Genomic DNA, 18,700 nt, shown 5'->3' on the forward strand with positions numbered 1-18,700 from the left:
TTTGGGCAGAGCCATTTTTACCTCTACTATTAGTTATCTAATATAAGTAATTCAAAAAACAACTGGACTTGCTGAGTAATCAATGAAGACGTTTCACTACTCATCCGAGCAGCTTCTTCAGTACAACTGACTGGTGGGGGAAGTTCTCGGCATATAAACTCTTCCACTAATCCAATCACAACGGCACATTGTAAGTCTTCACAGAGGTGACATCTGAAGAAGCTGCTCGGATGACTAGTAAAACGTCTTCAATAATTACCATGACCTGAATGAATGAAAATCTTCATAGTCTACTATTAGTTATTTGTAGTTTTTGTATCTGTTCTCTCGTATGTTTAAAGGCTAGAGAGGAGCTTAGGGAATATGAAGCTGCTAAGAATTAGACAAAGCCAGCACTGCTGCTGCTTGGTGCTACAATAGTTGTAGGCACTGAAGGCAAACTTTATTGAATTTACTTTAGTCTATTCCCCTTTTTTATAGGTGCTTCCAAATTTTTCTTTGCTATTTTTATTTTATATCATATATATGTCAAGACCAACTGCATAGACGTGTCCAGTGACCTTATAAACAGAAATCTGTTTTTGTGTCTTCTTTAGCTCATAGGACTGAATTCTTATTGTTGGGGAAGGTGTAAAGTATAAGAAACACACAATTAACACCAATTTATGGAATGGTCACCTTGCTCCCAGCCAATCACCATGTTGCTCCTCATTTGCACCTTTTTGGACCTAACAAATAGGGCTCAAAGCATGTTGGAGCTTTGATGTGTGCAGCGCTTCGTGAAGTTGTTTATATATTGTGAAGTTTGGGGGGATCACAGCGGGATTGTTAGCAGAAATGCAGGCCACTCCAAGGTGAAAAGAAAAACAGTCTGTTTATTTTGAACACAAAGAGCTTCCAGCAGCAGTCAAAATGTAACAGAAGGAAAACAGCTTCATTCAGCAACATAAAGTCCAGCAATAAAAAAAATAGCTTAATTCAGCGTTTTTACGTTTTTAGTACCCCAAGGTACTATCCAGGCTTGGTCTGTGGGGAAAACACCAGGAAAATATCCCCCTGGCTAACAGGCCTCTGAAAATACAGCCATTCCAACCCAACAGCCCAGCCCTCCTGTGCAGCTCCTTCTCTCACACACTGCACACCTGCTGCTCACTCCCTTAAACACCCCTTGGCTGTCCAGCCCACCTTCTGGCTGCTTAACCCTCTGGTGTTTCTTAAAGGGAACATTCTTAAATGGATGGCTCAGAACCTAAAAACCGGGGATACATATCTGCCATCCACTATAAATCCTGTCCGGCTTGTACATATCCCCCCCCCTCTGCCTCAACCCAGGGGAGGTGGAGGCACTAGTAGAGCCTAGACAATGGACTTGGGACAGAGCGTCCACATTCATATGCTGTTTCCCGGGTCTGCGCTCTACAGTATATTTGAACTCCTGGAGTGCCAGGAACCATCGGGTTACCCTGGCCCCTTTTTTCATCCAGGTGAGTGGGGCATGATCAGAGAACAGACAGAATCTCCTGACAGAATCTCCTACCTCAAAGGTAATAACGGAGGGAGTCCAAGGCCCACTTAATGGCTAGGCATTCTCGCTCAACTATTGCATCGTTTTTCTCCGCTGCAGTCAGCTTTCTACTGAGAAACACTACGGGATGCTCTTCCCCATTAATGACCTGTGATAGGACAGCTCGAAGACCTACATCTGAAGCATCTGTCTGAACAATAAATTCCTTTGAGAAATCTGGTGCCACCAAGATGGGGTGGTGACAAAGAGCGGACTTGAGTTTGAGGAATGCCTTTTCAGCATCCATGTTCCACTCCCTGTTGACCTGCAGCGATTCACCCAACGCTGCAGGTCAACAGGGAGGGACAGAAGATAATGATTTGTCACAACCCGCTCCACAATTTGGGGTCCATTCAGATCCTCGGGTTGCAGCCACTTGGTAACCAAATGTATAAGGTCATGCATTTGTGATCTAGGCAGTAATTTAGTTTGATATTTCACTTCTCATCCGAGCAGCTTCTTCAGTTCAACTGACTGGTGTGGGAAGTTCTCGGCATATAAACTCTTCCACTAATCCAATCACAATGGCACATTGTAACTCTTCAAAGAGGTGACATCTGAAGAAACTCACAGAGCTGTTGATTCTGTGTAGTTACTGTGATAGGATTATCCAATGTGTCATGCAACTCCTAGATACAGGTGTTACTTGTGAGAGTTGCATGAATGGATGGAGACACCACCTGTCTGCTACATACAATGCTGTTCTAACATCTGTACCCCGGCGGATTCAGAACATATCACACGTCCATTTATGCAACTCTCACAAGTAACACCTTTATCTAGGAGTCACATGACACATTGGATAATCCTATCACAGTAACTACACAGAATCAACACCTCTGTGAGTTTCTTCAGATGTCACCTCTTTGGAGACTTACAATGTGCCATTGTAAATGGATTAGTGGAAGAGTTTATATGCCGAGAACTTCCCACACCAGTCAGTTGAACTGAAGAAGCTGCTCGGATGAGTAGTGAAAAGTCTTCATTGACCTATACTAGATATATTAAACCTCGATATTCGACTAGGAATTAAAATCCTCGACTTCGAATATCGAAGTCGAAGGATTTAGCGTAGATAGTTCGATCGAACGATCGAAGGATAATTCCTTCGATCGAACGATAAAATCCTTCGAAACGAACGATTCGAAGGATTTTAATCCAACGATCGAAGGAATATCCTTCAGTCAAAAACAGTTAGCCAAGCCTATGGGGACCTTCCCCATAGGCTAACATTGACTTCGGTAGCTTTTAGATGACGAACTAGGGGGTCAAAGTTTTTTTTAAAGAGACAGTACTTCGACTATCGAATGGTCGAATAGTCGAACGATTTTTACTTTGAATCATTCGATTCGAAGTCGTAGTCGAAGGTCGAAGTAGCCCATTCGATGGTCGAAGTAGCCCAAAAAAACCTTCGAAATTCAATTTTTTTACCTTCGAATCCTTCACTCGAAGTTATTGAATCGGCCCCTAAATCTACAGATGGACTCCTGCTTATTGAATGGAGGAAGGGATACAAGTCTGTTATGGACACACAGCCATCAATCTTTATCAAATAACTTTAGGCACTAGTGGTTCTTTAAAAACTGTTGAACACTTTATTGAACAGTCTGTACAGGTATGGGATCTGATATCCAGAAACCTGGTATCCATAAAGTTCCAAATTATGTAAAAGGAACTTTATGACTCCGTTAAAATCAAATAATCCAAATTTTTTAAAATGATTTCCTTTTTCTTTGTAATAATAAAACAATAACTTGTACTTGATTCCAACTAATATATACTTATTCCTTATTGGAGCCAAAATCAGCCTATTGGGTTTATTTAATGTTTATATGATTTTCTAGTAGACTTAAGGTATGAAGATCCAAATTACAGAAAGATTCATTAACCAGAATAGCATTCTGGATAACTGGTTCCATACCTATACACCAATGGAATGCCAATTGCTTACAATATGCAGGGTGTGTGCTCAGTTAATACATTCCATGAACAAGTAGTGGCAGTAGGTCATTTATATTGATACAGTACTCACAGATCCTTGTTAGTCAGCTTTCTCACTGGGTTGCATTGATTACCTTGTGGCCACCAACTCCCCATCCCTAGATGAAGCCTATAGAGGTGAATTACTCCAGGATCTCCCTAATCCTAATCCTAACCACTCAGGTCCCTATATGGCAGCAGAGGTGCCACAGGGTACTAACACTTCATTAAACTTCTCTTTGGAGCCTTAACTGCTCACTAATGTTTCTAATCCTAACTGTCACTCCTACAGTGACCTATAACACTTTGTGACCTGACACTTGCTTGCTCCTATACTGAGGTCCACCGCTACCTCAGGCTCTAGCAGCAGCACCCTACCTCCTCCAGCGAGTGGGGCACCAGAAAAAGGTGGAACATAAGGGAGCATCCTTTTTTATATCCTCTGGGGAACTACTCCCCCTCCCCTCTGGGAAAAGGGACCCAGCCTAGATGGCTAAATAACACCCTGGGGTATAGAAAAACCTTAAAATATAATAGTGACATATTCTGTACAGTCACTAAACCACCAGCAAATACTTTCACATAGGAAAAGGAAACAGCAGAGGACCCAATCTAGCTGACTAAGTTATGCTTAGGGGACCAAAGGACCTAAAGTTTGGCAAAACTATAACACTCTAGCACAGACTTTACTCAGTTGTTGTTGGACTACAAATTCCAAAATAATGTAACATATAATGAAGGTTGAGGCATGCTGGGAGCTGTAGTCCAGCAACAGCAGAATTGTATTCTTAAAGCAATATTACACAATAAAACTTTTCCAAATCTTTTCCCAAATCTCCACAGTCAGTGACTGCATTACAATGTCAAAAATCCTCCAATGAAAGTCCCAGCTAATCTGTGTAAATTTGGCTCAATGTTCTTTGTTCCTGAAACTGGAGTTGAAAGCATTAAACGGGTGGTTAACCTTTAAGGGAATTTTTAGGGGTTATATACTAAAATTCAAATTTATCTATTTTTTATTTTTAATACACTCAACCTGGCTCACATTCATACATTTAACTCATTTGACTTCAATTGAATTCTACATGACCTTGACAGGTTTAAGATGAAGTAGTTTCAGATTAAGTTTGTTAGCAGCTTTGGGGCATAATAAATCTAGAAAACTTATTTTTTTTTGCTCTAAAAATTTTCCCTAAAAAACTTGACCAGAAAAAAATCCAGGCTTCATAAATAGGCCCCTAAGTAATTTATAGAATGGTTAATTCAATGCAACTTTTCAATTTACCTTAATTTTTTAATAGTGTTCGAATTATTTGCCTTCTTCTGACTCTTCCCAGCTCTCTAAAAAAACAAATGTTCTGAAAGGCTACAAATATATTGTTATTGCTACTTTTTATTACTGATGAAAAATAAGTAGAAGGTGGACTGCAAAACCAATATATTAAAAGTACAATTTATTATATAATCACAAAAACACTGGCCGGCCAGAAAACACAGTGAATAAATTATGAATAAATAATTCTAAAATCAGTTATAAATACAATGCAGGTGGGCAATCACTTTTCCTGTGGAGAAAATTCAAATGATTGTTCCTCGGTGTTGGTATATGCTTATAATTTAAAAAAGAAGATGGTTGTGAGTTGTAGTTCAACAAGACAGAAAAGTTATTTCCCAGAAGTTAAAGCTGAAATTGCCAGCTTCCCAGGCCCCCCAAAAGGAAGTTGGAATAATCTCACCAGATACACAGTTCTGGACTTTCTTAAGGGCACAGCCGGATTTGAACTCTCAGCAGCATTAAGCCTGTTTCACGAGTGTCTCTGCATATTATTTTTACATACCCACATAGTGGTAACAAGATCCCAGTAAAACAACACCTCATATGTTATACCTTGCAGCATGGTCTATGTAGGCCAAACATCTTGCAATGTTAAAACATAGAACATAAGCGTTCCATAGGCTCCTACAACCAGGTGGAAAAGAAGACACACACTCCAGTGGGAAGACACTTTAATATAGCAAAACACAATGCAGCTAAGGTGGATGGAACACATTGAAAGACCCCAACGGGGTGGTGATAGGAAGAAATATCTATTACAGACTGAACTGTATTGAACCAATGGGGATAAACGAAGCATGGAGTTTGAAATGTTTTCTATGAAAAATAAGGGTGTAATAAACATGAGTAACTAACCTGTTATATCTCTTTATAGTTGAGAATACCTGTGAACACAATGAAACATTTGGATACTGTTTCAAACTTGATTTGATGAGATACCTGACTATTCTATATAATCCTACTACAAAAAAGGTGCTTTATTGGTGTACTAATGGATAGATGGAAACATAGTGGGACATTCACTAAGATTCGTTATTGCGCCAGGCGTATTTTCGCAAGCACTACGCAAATTTCACTAAAATCCAAAGTTGTGCTCAGGGGAAGCGTAAGGTTGCGAAGTTGCACTGGAGTTAATTCGCCAAGCAAAGGGAAGTTACGCTAGCGATGGTTAATTTGCATACGGCACCAAATTCAAGTTACAATGGAGGTATATGTAGCAGCACTACACAAGCCTGGGAAACCTTCAAAACATCAAATAAAAAAAAAAATTATTTTGCCCTACACCACTGTATAGTTAAGTTGCCATGAGTTAGGAAATGTAGGGGGGAAGGAGGGTAGCCCCCAAAAAAATTTAGATCTTTTTCAGCCTATCACCCATAAAAAATAAAAAAACTTTTTTTGAAGCAATCTCTATTGCACTTCGCCTGGTCTGAAAGGTAGCGTTCAGAATCATTCGCGTGCTAGTGAATTTGTGTAGTTACGTCCGTTGCACAAATTCGCCAGGCGTAAGGGTGCGAAGTAACACTAGCGAATTTCTGTTAGTGAATCAGTGAATTAACGAAAATACGCTACGCTGGTGTATTCAGCGCTTCGGCGTTTAGTGAATTTGCCCCATAGTATCCTTATTTGTTGATGTATATTGTTCTTTGGCCACAAGATGGAGCTAAGGACATACATTTGGGTCTTATGGGTAAGAGAATGGTTTAAAAGGTCACTGTGTTAATTGTTTGTAAACTTGCACCAGAGGAAGGATCCTTGAGATCCGAAACATGTAGGGGCAAATTCACTATGCGCCGAAGCGCCTAACGCTAGCGTCAATTCGCTAGCGTTGGGCATTTTCGTTACTTTGCAAATTCACTAACGGACGCTGGCGTAACTTCGCTAGTGTAACTTTGCACCCTTACGCCTGGCGAATTTGCGCAACGGACGTAACTACGCAAATTCACTAATGCGCGCATTGTTCTGAACACTACCTTTTACGCTAGACTTCCTTCACCACTTCAGACCAGGCGAAGCACAATAGAGTAGATAGGGATTTCTTCAAAAAAAGTTAAAAAATGTTCTAAGTCCCAAAAAACACTGGCGTTTTTTCTATATTATGGGTGATAGGCTAAAAAAGATCGAAAAATTTTTTGGGGCTCCCCTCCTTCCCCCCTACATTTCCTAACTCATGGCAACTTAACTATACAGTGGGCACATGTGTAGGGCAAAATAAAAATTTTATTTGATGTTTTGAAGGTTTCCCAGGCATTTGTAGTGCTGCTACATATTCCTCCATTGAAATTTGAATTTGGCGCCGTATGCAAATTAACCATCGCTAGCTTAACTTCGCTTCACTTAGTGAATCAACGCTAGCGCAATTTCGCAACCTTACACTACCCCTGAGCGCAACTTTGGATTTTAGTGAAATATTGGAGTGCTGGCGAAACTACGACTGGCGAAGTGCAGCGAAGTGCGGCGAAGTTACACCTGGCACAACTACGAATCTTAGTGATTGTCCCACATTGTGTTTCAATAAAAAAACTACATTAATTTACTTTGGAAGGCTCTCCAGTTTTCTTTCATTTTAATTGCTAGCTTATTGCACAACATATTTCCCTTAAGTAACTTACATGTGCTGCAGTATAATAGTTAATCATAAGATGATATGTAGTGGATAAGACAAGTCTTTCCCCTGTTTTTCTGTCCGTGACATCATTCAGCCTGGTTACAAGCTGGAGAGCCATCTGATTGGCTGGGTGCCCTAGTGTATCATTGGGAGAGGAGGAGGACCCAGGGGAATGCCTTAGTTTGGAGCCAAATGCACAGGGTTAGAGAGATTGCTGATAAAGGAGCCCCTGCTACAACAGCCAGCCACAGCCAGATCTATGGAGTGTGACAGTGCAGCTTGTGAGTAAAAGAGCTGCAGTAATAGAGAGTGACTGTGTGTGGTACTCAGACTGACAGCTTTGAGTTTCCAGTCTAGACGTATAAATTACCCTGCATCCGGTTCAGCTTTTGGATGCCAAATTGAAACCATAGTGTGTCCCCACTGTGAGGAAAGGTTTTGGCTGTGTACCTTCCAGATGGGAGCAGCTATCAAATACAAAAGGGAAAGTGCCTGGAGGCAGGTACCTGTGGACATAAGAGCTCCTGGGGAAGGAACATGTAACTGAACTTTGCTAGTCTGCATTTATCCACACGGATTGGAGAATGTGACTGGGGCATTGAAGGGCTGTGCCAGGGGTTGTACTGTCTATGCAAGATCCCCAGGGCAATTAATTGTGTGATTTGCATTTACAGTTACTACATTCATTACTACACACATAAAAACCACAAACATTTATAACCATATTTTGGTTACACTCTCTTAAATAGAGATTAATCCTTTGCTATCCAGGGCCCTGAATTCTCTTTACATATGAAAGATAATGGGAGAACTGGGATTTAAAGTGCAGCTCTTCCACCTAGTGGGCACTGAGGAGCACACCTCAATAGGATTCCACTAGGAAAAATAAATCACAGTTTGCAGTAACAATATAACTTTATATAGAAGATGGTAAATAAAAGAATAATACATAGCACATTCCTGCAACAAGAACACATGGATACATTTTAAACTGACTAGTAGATATCACACTGACTGTCTAACTAACACAGTCTATTTATAACACAGTCCAAATCAACGCTGGAAGGAATTAAACAAGACACATAGTTACATAGTTAAATTGGGTTGAAAAAAGACAAAGTCCATCAAGTTCTACCCCTCCAAATGAAAACCCAGCCCCATACACACACCCCTCCCTACTTTTAATTAAATTCTACATACCCATACCTATACTAACTATAGAGCTTAGTATCACAATAGCCTTTGATGTATGTCTGTCCAAAAAATCATCCAAGCCATTCTTAAAGGCATTAACTGAATCAGCCATCACAACATCACCCGGCAGTGCATTCAACAACCTCACTGTCCTGACTGTAAAGAACCCCCTATGTTGCTTCAAATTAAAGTTCTTTTCTTCTAGTCTAAAGGGGTGGCCTCTAGTACGGTGATCCACTTTATGGATAAAAAGGTCCCCTGCCATTTGTCTATAATGTCCTCTAATGTACTTGTAAAGTGTAAGCATGTCCCCTCGCAAGCGCCTTTTTTTCCAGAGAAAACAACCCCAACCTTGACAGTCTACCCTCATAATTTAACTCTTCCGTCCCTCTAACCAATTTAGTTGCACGTCTCTGCACTCTCTCCAACTAATTTATATCCCTCTTAAGGACTGGAGTCCAAAACTGCACTGCATACTCCAGATGAGGCCTTACCAGGGACCTATAAAGAGACATAATTATGTTTTCATCCCTTGAGTTAATGCCCTTTCTTATGCAAGACAGAACTTTATTTGCTTTAGTAGCCACAGAATGACACTGCCCAGAATTAGACAAATTTTTATCTACAAAGACCCTTATCTCATCCTTCTCATTTAAGGAAACTCCCATCACACTGACATTTAGGGGCAAATTCACTAAGCCTCGACTGTTTTTTTACTTCGAATTCGACCTTCGATTCGAACGGTCGAGCAATCCTCCGATCAGGTGAATAGTCAAATTCGATAATCGAAGTGGACAAGTACGATTATCGAAGGATGTATTAGTTCGCCTATTCGACTATTCGACTCGACTCGAAGGATACCTTATTTATGAAATCTTCACCCGAAGTTTTATTTGTACCCCATCTTTGACCTACCGAAGTTGATTTTGGACTTCGACATTCGAAGATGATATGGTTCGAATCGAACGATCGAAGTAACCCATCTTCGCCTATTCGATTTACTTCGATTTTTTTTTGCTGGTGCTCTCCACTGTTGTGGGTGTATAGTGACACCTAGGGATCACTTTATAAACTGTTAGAAACTGTTTTTTAGTTGTGGCTGCACTAGAGGTTTGGGGGAATTACATTAAAATAAATACTGACACCAGAAACATGTTTGTTTTGGCATCTATCAGAATCTAAGCTAAGATTTTCAAGTATCAATGGCTTAAAACATAATTTTTGATTTATATTTTTTTACAACATCAATTCAAATATTAATTGGCCCTATCTATCCTTACGCTTCACTAAATGGTTAAATGTTTCCAAGCTGCATGGAATGCTGGGAAACACTGGCTTACTTATAAAAACCCCCCCACCAGATGCCATTTGAGTAAGAAAGTTTAAAAAAATGGAATTTTTGGTAGCCGCCATTTTGGAGGCAGAAGAGCAGGATGAGGAGCAGGAACAGCTTGTCCCTGCTAGGATCAGGCAGCCTCGTCACTTCAGGAGACCTGTACTTTGTTTGGACGAGTTGTCTGATGGTGAGGTTGTGAGGATGTTCCGCCTGAGTCGTGCCGCCATAGTGCAGGTTTATGGTCTCATCAGTGAGGCCATTGAACCTGTGACGGCACGGTCTCAGGCAGTGCCTGGGATGTGCAAGCTGCTTGCAGTTTTGCATTTCCTGGGCACTGGCAGTTTCCAGCAGGTTTCTTCACGCCTCATTGGCATGAGCCAGCCCACCTTTAGCAGGATACTAACACAAGTGCTCAGGGCACTACTGCAGCACTCGCGAAGGCTCATTTCCTTCCCCTCAACTCAGGCAGAGTGGATAAGATTAAAACAGGATTTTTTCCTAATTGGCCAATTTCCAAATTGCCTAGGAGCCATTGATTGCACTCATGTTGCGCTCACACCACCTCGCCATCAGCAGGAGCGCTACCGAAATCGTAAGCGCTCCCATTCCATCAATGTGCAGGTGGTGTGTGATTCCAACGTGCGCATCATGAGTGTGAGATCTGGCTTTCCTGGAAGTGTCCATGATGCCACTATCCTGCGTCAGTCAGCTCTCCATGGCCTCTTTACCCGAGGAGAAATGCCGGACGGCTGGCTTGTGGGTAAGTTATATTTGCAATTTCATACAAAGACACTTCAAATATTATTTTAAAGGTGATATGTATGTATTTTCCAGAAATGTTGCCCTATTTTCAGTCTGGCTACAATAGATGCACTATGCATCTTGGGACCTGTAGTTTAGTTCAATCAGCTAACTTTGTTAGGGCTTTTAATTCTTGCCACCTGATTCAGTTTACAGGTGAGATGTGTTAAGTGGATGATTTCTTAATGGATCTGCACACACACAATTTTTGTGCCAGCAATGTTGTTTGGCTAACAAAAGGGGTAAAGTAAGTACCCCAACAGCAAAGAATTTGTGTGTAGATCTGTTTGTAAAGATTGTACTACTACACAATGGACATAACTACACCATTGGAATAGTCAACACAACAGACAACTGGAATCAATTACTATAATATATTTTGGTTTACATTTTTAGGAGACGCAGGATATGGACTTCTGCCTTGGTTGATGACCCCTGTGAGGTTTGCCCAAACACCTGCCCAACGTAGGTACAATCGTGCCCATCGGAAGACACGTAATATCATTGAGCGCCTCTTTGGGGTGCTCAAATCTCGCTTCCGATGCCTCTCAGTCACTGGGGGAGCTCTGCTTTATTCCCCCCAGAAGGTTTCACAAATCATCACTGTCTGTGCCATGCTGCATAATGTGGCAAGGCAGCATGGATTACCTGCAGACATTGATGATGACCTGGAACCTGAGATTGAGGGGTATGTTGCCAGACAGAGGGACAACCAACCAGAGGGAAGAAGAGTGCGTGAAAGGCTCATCCGTGCCCACTTTTAGTTGTAAGTTGAACAAACCACACAAAAATAGTTAATTTGTACTACTTAAGACTTCTCAAGGGCCAAATAGTGGTACATATTTTTTTGGGCCCTATTCCTAAGTGCTTTTTTTGTGATTGTTTGCAATCTTGTGAGTTACCTTTCAAACCATGTTTTTACAATGTAAATCTGGTCATTTGCTTAACCTTTAGCCCTCTTTCACACGAGCATTTGAAGCTGCGCTCCCCTGCGTTCTGTTTTTGTGTTTAGCCCCAGCGGAGCACAGGAGTAGACGCATTCAGTTGTTTGAAATGGGACTGTACTCCACAAACACAAGAGAAATTTGGCATGTTGCGTCTCAATCTGTACAGCCCCATTGAAAACAACTGCATGCGTCTACTCCTGCGCTCCCCTGTAATGAGGTTTAGTAATGTCATGATCTAGATCAACTCAATAATGTCTGAAACCCATTAATTCCTAGGTCAGTTGTTTGGCCTTAATATGTTTGCCTTGTCATGAGTGTTATATGTCAGGTCTTTATAACCAATCTCAATTATTAGGCCTTATATGATTGTTGGGAAATGAAATTGTTTGGAATGGATATCTGGAAAGTAAACAATTTTTTATACTTTTCTTCCAAATGAACAGCCTGCTGATGGTGATGTGCTGACGTGCCCCTAGCAGTGAATGCTTTCCTGTAACATCTTATGCTGTAAGCAGAAAAATGATGAGATGATAAACAAATTTCCATGTGTATACACATATTCAAGAGAAAGCATTATCTGTACTTGTCATTTCAGCTTTCTGGCCTCCTACTGTGTTATGGTTGTGGTTCATGTGTGTCGTACTCTACTTTATTATCTTGGTACTTGCCCACAGAGGATACAGACATGGACACTGACTGATTGGCCACACCTCAAACTCCGTTATTCAGGTATTTAGGAATTACTCAGGGAATTTAAAAATATATTGCTAACAACTTACCATATTATTGATGTGACTTTGCAGCCTCTCCATGTGCAAACTTTTCCTGACCCACTAAATTGGACTCAACACAACCGACAGATGTGATGAACTGAAAGCTGTTTGGCTCATTTGAACCTGGGTGGAGTGACCTTTCAATAAAATATCAGTAAGTGGCAGTGTTTGTTTAGCAATGACAGGCTTTTGTGTGGCTACTTAAATTAGTTTGGATTTGTGTTAATGCATTTTTCTTGTTTGATCCACAGGTATGGCTTCTTCTGTTTTCTTGCTTGAAATGACATTACCCATGTTACTATTTTGGACTAGCACCTTGTCAAAAAATAAAAAACAAACACACCCAGTAATGTTTTAGTGGCTTTACTGACACAATCTTGGTCAAAATCCAAAACAGTTGAACAACAATAAAAAGACAATATATATCAGTAGAAAGTTTGTTTCTTTGTTTTTGGAACATACAATAGTTATTTGAAAACCTTAAAATATGTACCTTAGCTGGAAGGCACAGGAGGAATTTGTTCTCAACATATATTTCAAAATATAGCAGCCCCTATAGACCACTAAAGGGCAAAAGCTTTACAAAGGTTTTACAAAGCATTTGTTGCATAACATTGCTAATGCACCCCAGGATTCATCATGGCCAACTTTACATTAAACAGTATCCAAAAATTTGGCCCTGATAAGCTTGTATCAAAAACAATAATATAACAATCAATATGATGTACAACTAACACTTGTCAATATGACAATTTGGCCAGTTGAAAATCCACAATATGAGATTAGTGCTGGCCAGGTAGAGTGTTGGACACCCAACAATGCTTGGCACCTATTAGGAGTGCTGGGTAGCCAAAGTAGGCCAGAGGTAGGCCACATAACTTCTTGTGCAAAGTAACAACCATTTGTGCCGATAAGGCATATCATACACCTAGGACTTGCTATTGAATGAGCACAGGTGGAGGAGGAGGAGGAGGAGGTAGTAGGCGTTGGCACCTATTAGGAGTGCTGGGTAGCCAAAGTAGGCCAGAGGTAGGCCACATAACTTCTTGTGCAAAGTAACAACCATTTGTGCCTATAAGGCATATCATACACCTAGGACTTGCTATTGGATGAGCACAGGTGGAGGAGGAGGAGGAGGAGGAGGAGGTAGTAGGCGTTGGCACCTATTAGGAGTGCTGGGTAGCCAAAGTAGGCCAGAGGTAGGCCACATAACTTCTTGTGCAAAGTAACAACCATTTGTGCCTATAAGGCATATCATACACCTAGGACTTGCTATTGGATGAGCACAGGTGGAGGAGGAGGAGGAGGAGGTAGTAGGCGTTGGCACCTATTAGGAGTGCTGGGTAGCCAAAGTAGGCCAGAGGTAGGCCACATAACTTCTTGTGCAAAGTAACAACCATTTGTGCCTATAAGGCATATCATACACCTAGGACTTGCTATTGGATGAGCACAGGTGGAGGAGGAGGAGGAGGAGGTAGTAGGCGTTGGCACCTATTAGGAGTGCTGGGTAGCCAAAGTAGGCCAGAGGTAGCATATGTTAACATATGTTATGTTTGAAGTAATTAGTGAAAAATACACAAGCAAAAGAGTAGTATTTCAATTCTTTGAGCCTTACATGTAACATTTTTGGCCCAAGTGAATGTTTTGGGAAACACTGCAGCATTACTATAGAAATATGTTAGAGCAAATGCACTTTGATGTTTGTAAGTGCTTTTCCAGATGTTATTGGAAAGGGTACCAATGGATGGTAGATATGGCACACCTTGGTGCTGATAACACCATAAATAGACAAATATGTTAGAGCAAATGCACTTTGATGTTTGTAAGTGCTTTTCCAGATGTTATTGGAAAGGGTGCCAATAGATCTTAAAATGGCACCCCTCAGTGAAGAAAATGCAGCATGGTCTAAAACAATGGGATGTGTTGTTTGGATGTCAGTCCCATTGCTGGGTAACGGACAAAGTCACACCTGAAGCGTGAATTGGGCGAAGTTCTTTGCCAGGATAAAATGGGCAAAGAGGCCAGTGTCAGTTTGAGAAGTGACACAGACTGGAGCTAGGGACGTTTGCGCTTATCCCCTCGGACAGGACCTTGTCCCCTTCCACGCCCCCTTCCTCTGCGCTGCTGAGGAGATGCAGGGGGTGGAGGGGGAGCAGCAGCAGGACCAGGGACTGGACCCTCAGCAGAACCCCGTGGTTGTTGAGCCACTTCCCGAATAGCCGCCACCAGGTCCTGGATGCTTCTTTGGATGGTTTGCTCCATGCTCTGGAAGGTTTGCTCCATGCTCTGCATCCCATCATGGAAGCCGGCATGGATGCGAGCAAACCATCTTCGCATCCAGAGACTGTTGCGGCGTTGCTGTTGGATGAGAAGTTGCATAAGCCCCACATACTGCCCACGTCTCTCAGCCAGTCGCTGTGGTTGCTCCTGTGGTGGTCCCCCAATTGGTGCAGCAGCAGCAGGAGCTGCAGCACCTGCTTCAGCAGCATCACCTACAACAAAAAACAAATATAAACATCGCTAAATTTATTGGACATGTGCATAACCCATAACAAAAAAACAAAGGTGGGAAAGGAAGCTCACAAAGATAATCTTAGAAGATAAATTGGTGTTGGGTGTTTCCATGTTTGGGTGTGGGGGGGGCTAAATCATTCCAATACTGGATTTGAAATGGAACATTAATGTGTATCTAGTCAAAATATATGTGTTTTTTGTTTGCCTTGTTTGTCATCAGCTGCAAGTTAAGGAGATAGTATGAGACACACAATGAGAGTGGTGATTGAACCTGGGAGAGGGGAGTGAAACTTGACAGAGGGGTGGTATAGGAGGTGGGAGCAAGAACAGAGAGGGAACCTGCAAGTGGAAAGGGAGACCCGAGAGACAGCATGGAGTGAGAAAACTACTATGAGGCATGAGGAGCCAGAGTAAATCTTGAGACGGTGGATGGCTTGGAGTGAGGGGGAGCAAGATGGACCATGTAGAAGGAAAAAGAAAAGTGTCGAGTCAACAGGTGAGAATGTAGGCTGAGCAGAGCCAATAGTCAAGGGCAGTCAAATCATTAGAACAAAAACAAAAGAATCCCAAATTGCACTCTGTAATTTATAAATTCATGCAACAAATTTTTATTTAGCCGTTTGGTTTAAGTTCCCCTTCACCACTCCATAGTTCAATAATGCAAATTGATTACTTAAAATGCACTGTTTAAATTTATAAATTCATCACTAAAGTTCATAATTAAGTCAGATATTTTAGTTCATTAAATTCAGAAGTTCATAGTTTAGATCCATTTCTTCCATGAGCGTTTGTTCCAGAATTCATTTCACCAGTTTATAAATAGATAGAAAAGCAATGATCCTTAATTCATCTGTTAAAAACACAAACACGGAAGAGGAGAGAGGAGCTTATTGTAACAAGTTATCCAGGCTTTGTGAGATAGGACACGTCAAGTCAAAGAGTTATAGCATTGGCCTTTTATACAGCCTGCTGCTCTGTGTTAATCCCTGTGAGCCGCACTGATTTCACAGATGCGGTGTAACTGGTTACATTGTTTCTAACGTAAGGCAATGAAACAAAACAGTTTCCAGTCTCAGGAAGATCAGAAGCACTTATTCACACATGTTACAAAGTAAGGTAACAATTTTGCTGTAGGCAGTGTTAGAGGCAACATCAAAGGTTTAAATGCGCTGCATGCGCTTTTCTTTTTAGTTATCCACGACCATTTGTAAGTACTGGTATAACATAGATTTATACTCATCTGCCTCTAGTGCTTTGGTCAGTCCCCCGGATTTCTGACATCAAGATAGATGTGGTTTTCAAAGAGCGTATTAGAAGCGCGTTCCTCTTTGTCGTATCTCAAAAATATAAAAGCCTTTTTTCCTCTTCCTTTCTTTTCTGCCAAATCCCATGTGACAGACGATACTCTCCACTCTCCACTCTCCAAACGTGTTAAGCAGCCTACATATGTTTCGCCATTATTTGGCTTCCTCAGGGCATCTGTGTGCACAGCCACTTAAATATTTCAGCAGTCACAAAGACATCAGTAGGATTTTAAAGTGGGGCTGAGAGAGAGTGAAATAGTAGTAGCACTGTATGGTGATTTCAGGCTGACAGTCAGAATGGGGGGGGCACAGGAAGAGGAAGGGAGAGATGCAGAGCCAGAGCAGCAGAACAATCTGATATAATTGACACTTTGGTCGCATAAGGAAATGGGCAAAATGTATATTCTATCCAAAATCTGTTTTTAACAACCTACTGCTTTTCATTAACACTGAAGAGGCACATAAGTAGGCTGCATAAGGGACTCAGTAAATGTTCTTTGCATCTTTGGGACACAGACAAATAAAGGAAGGGTTCTTACGTCTGGGGGGCACCACAGGTAGCACGGCTGGCGACTGGGCACGCCGGGGAGCTCGATGTTCTGTAATGTGAAATTGGACATTAGTAATGTTGCAAACAATTTGAGGAAGCAACTACATTGGCCACAAACACAAACATGTCTGTACCTTGAGCTTGTGGGGCTCTAGGGCTCTCTGCAGCCTCACCCTCTTCCTGGGGCTGCTGAGGATCAAGGTCCTGGTCCCGGTCACTGTCCGTGGGTTGTGGCACTGTCCGCGGTGGTGCTGCAATTGTTAAGAAAAGTGCCAAAAAAATTTGTCATTCATAAGCTACTACAATTGTACTTGTTTATTAGGCTGATGGACAAACCTACAACATGTTTCTAAAATATTTAAGTTAGCCTTTAAAATAATAACTGAAATGTAATGGGGGAGGAAACGATATGTTTAAAGTCCAAGTGGAGTCTATCAGGGCACTGCAAGGGAGATGCTAAGGTTGAAAAGTTAAATACATGACACAAAGGCCCTGTTTGCAATGATGTGAGAAGCACAGAATGTAATAAGTGACAATACAGCTGCTGTAGGCTCTACATATGTTGCTTCACACTTTTACACACTGAAGTTAAAGGGTTTGTTAACCTTAAAGTAATGTTTTCCTCTGGTACCCAATATTCTGGGTTTTTTTATATAAGCTCTACAGTAGACGATTTTGAAAAAGTGGTTGCTAGGATGTAAATTACCATAGCAACCATATATTCCTAGAAATCACAGACTGGAATAGAATGATATGACTGTCTAAAATGATAACATAACATAGTTCAAAAGTTAACTTCAAGCTCAACAACCCTTTTAATCCACTTTATAAACATTTCTGTTCTAGTAGGGAAATGGTTAATAAACGTTTGCCTTTTTGGCAATGTTACAGCTGCACGTAATTAACTACTACAAAAACAAACAAGAATCCTGGAAACATAAAATCCTCTAATGGCAAACAGGAGCAATATTTAAGGAAAGAAGCTAAATGACAAAGGGGAAATGAGTTATTTAGGCAAATGATAAGAATGTGGATAAAAGCAGTAAGAATGTTGTGTATTAAAATGTACTTACTTCTCCAGTCTGTGTCATGTGAGCCTTCTAAACCTTCACACACCTCTCTGCCCATAATGGCCAGAAGCCGGCGTTCATAAGGCTGCAGCCTCAAAGATGGTAAAGGGCCACCGCCGGTCTTCTGGGCCTTTGCTCTCCTGGCAGCAAACTTCGCCCACATCCAACGCTTCAGGTCACTGAAGCGCTTGTACACAGTGTTGTGATCTCTGTGTACAGCGCCTACAGCGTTGACTTTGTCCGTTACTAGCTGCCAGATTTTTTTGCGTCTGGCAGCATTGATGCAATGGGATCGACATCCAAATAACACATCCCATTGCACGATCACTTCATCAACCAGTGCTGCATTTTCTTCACTGGAAAATCTTCGCCCCATTCGCCCACTGGGGCCCTCATCGCCATCGTCCTCCTCCTCCTCCTCTGGCCTCCTCTGTGAGGCCGGTGTCTCTTCCTCCTCCTCTTGCCTCCTCCTGGCGGTCATCTCTGTAGTTCCAGCCCTGGCTGAGGTGCCGGACCTGCCACGTGTCTCCGATGTTGGGGGAGACACGTGGCGTGCCCTGGGGGAGGCCCTACTTCCCCTGGCTGGGGTGCGGGACCGACCACGTGTCCCCGATGTTGGGGGGGACACGTGGCGTGCCCTGGGGGAAGCCCTACTTCCCCTGGCTGGGGTGCGGGACCGACCACGTGTCCCCGATGTTGGGGGGGACACGTAGCGTGCCCTGG

General features: G+C 41.9%; 1 protein-coding gene and 1 long non-coding RNA gene across 2 annotated transcripts; one reads left to right on the plus strand and one right to left on the minus strand.

Annotated features, from left to right (window-relative positions):
* Nucleotides 1-10,757: 10,757 nt before the first annotated feature.
* Nucleotides 10,758-12,859, plus strand: LOC108705893. The gene is made up of 5 exons (XR_005965275.1): nucleotides 10,758-11,585; nucleotides 12,210-12,273; nucleotides 12,362-12,495; nucleotides 12,570-12,693; nucleotides 12,791-12,859. It is a non-coding gene; the product is annotated as an uncharacterized LOC108705893 (long non-coding RNA).
* Nucleotides 12,860-14,425: 1,566 nt separating this feature from the next.
* Nucleotides 14,426-18,458, minus strand: LOC121399618 (myb-related transcription factor, partner of profilin-like). Its single transcript, XM_041581159.1, has 4 exons — nucleotides 17,981-18,458; nucleotides 17,042-17,158; nucleotides 16,897-16,956; nucleotides 14,426-15,031 (listed from the first exon to the last, which is right to left on the minus strand). The coding sequence occupies exons 1-4, from the start codon at nucleotides 18,456-18,458 to the stop codon at nucleotides 14,595-14,597; spliced, it is 1,092 nt and encodes a 363-aa protein (XP_041437093.1). The 3' UTR covers nucleotides 14,426-14,594.
* Nucleotides 18,459-18,700: the final 242 nt, after the last annotated feature.

Source organism: Xenopus laevis, chromosome 2L, assembly GCF_017654675.1.
Source record: "Xenopus laevis strain J_2021 chromosome 2L, Xenopus_laevis_v10.1, whole genome shotgun sequence".
Taxonomy (NCBI): domain Eukaryota; kingdom Metazoa; phylum Chordata; class Amphibia; order Anura; family Pipidae; genus Xenopus; species Xenopus laevis.